Source organism: Capsicum annuum, chromosome 9, assembly GCF_002878395.1.
Source record: "Capsicum annuum cultivar UCD-10X-F1 chromosome 9, UCD10Xv1.1, whole genome shotgun sequence".
Taxonomy (NCBI): Eukaryota; Viridiplantae; Streptophyta; class Magnoliopsida; order Solanales; family Solanaceae; genus Capsicum; species Capsicum annuum.
This window is the reverse complement of record NC_061119.1, coordinates 4,669,909-4,671,210: the sequence shown is the minus strand read 5'-3', so window position 1 is coordinate 4,671,210 and position 1,302 is coordinate 4,669,909. Positions and strand designations below refer to the sequence as shown.

Genomic DNA, 1,302 nt, shown 5'->3' with positions numbered 1-1,302 from the left:
ACAATACTCATATTCACTTTATTCAAAAATATTTTTCACTGTACTTTTTGCTTCAATTTTTTCACTCCTTGAAATAAAAAATAGCAAAGCCCGAATTTTCCCCTTTTTCAATGTTCGTTGATTGTAGTATCTTGAGATTGTGCTGACAAAAAATTGAAAAGTGTCTTCTATATTTACTAATTAGTAGTTGCTTAAATTTTAGTGACCTGTAATATTTTAATATTTGATGTTGATATTATTTGTTATGCTTAAATTAGTTCTTATAAATTGTTGAGTTGTTAGAGACAGTAATATATTAGTTAACAATTAGTAGTATTTTCTAAAAAATATTTTTTCACTCATCAACCAAATACTAGAAAATAATTTTTTGAAAAATATTTTCTACTCACCAACCAAATACCATAAAATATTTTTTCGAAAATATTTTTTACTCACCATCCAAACATGAGAAAATGAGTAAAAAACCAATTTATTTTTGAGGAAAACTTTTTCTCATCATACCAAACATACTAGTTTAAATTGAATTATTTTATGAAGATAAAAATTTAGGATTTTCTTCAAAAAAAAAAAAAGTTAAAAAAATGAAGAAAATGAAAAAACCTCCTAAAGTTGAATTTAATATTTTTATGACAAAAAAGAATTTCAGAATAAAGCTTTTCTGAATAAATATTTTGGAATAAAATGAATTATATTATATATAATTCTTTCTTCTATAAGAGATAAACCAAACAAAACTCCTAACCAGCAAGCACAGCACAACAATGGAGAAGTACTTTGGAAACGCATATCGGGGCGACCCGGGAGTACCACATGCTGACCCGGATAGGTTTGTTAACATATGGGTCGGGTCAGCAGTTTTCTCTGCACTCACATTTGTCAATCCTTACATATGGACTCTCTCCAATCAATACAAGTAAAACTTGCAATACTCAATTTCAAGAATCTTCCTTTTTTTTTTCAAGAATGTTTTTTTTTTCTTTTCATGTTTGTTGTTTTTTTTGATAAAGGGGTCGTTTTTATTTGGATAATTTGTTGTTCTATATAGTTTTGTGATAAAGGGGTTATTTTTATTTGGTTAATTTCTTGTTCTATATAATGTGCTAATAGTTTTGCTAGTATGAACTTATGGTGTTTAATTATTCTTTTTTTTTTCAAGAATGTTTTTTTTCTCGTGTTTGTTGTTTTTTTGATAAAGGGGTTGTTTTTATTTGGATAGTTTGTTGTTCGATAATAGTTTTGTGATAAAGGGGTTGTCTTTATTTGGGTAATTTGTTGTTCTATATAGTTTTGTGATAAAGGGGT

At 26.7% G+C, this 1,302-nt stretch overlaps 1 protein-coding gene across 1 annotated transcript in view; it reads left to right on the top strand.

Moving 5' to 3' along the window:
* The first annotated feature begins 547 nt into the window (after positions 1–547).
* Positions 548–1,302, top strand: part of LOC107843122 — a 12,487-nt gene continuing 11,732 nt past the window's right edge. Inside the window, exon 1 of the mRNA XM_016687301.2 lies at positions 548–913. Coding sequence (XP_016542787.1) covers positions 762–913 — 152 coding nt within the window. The 5' untranslated portion in view covers positions 548–761. The remainder of the gene's footprint in view (positions 914–1,302) is intronic.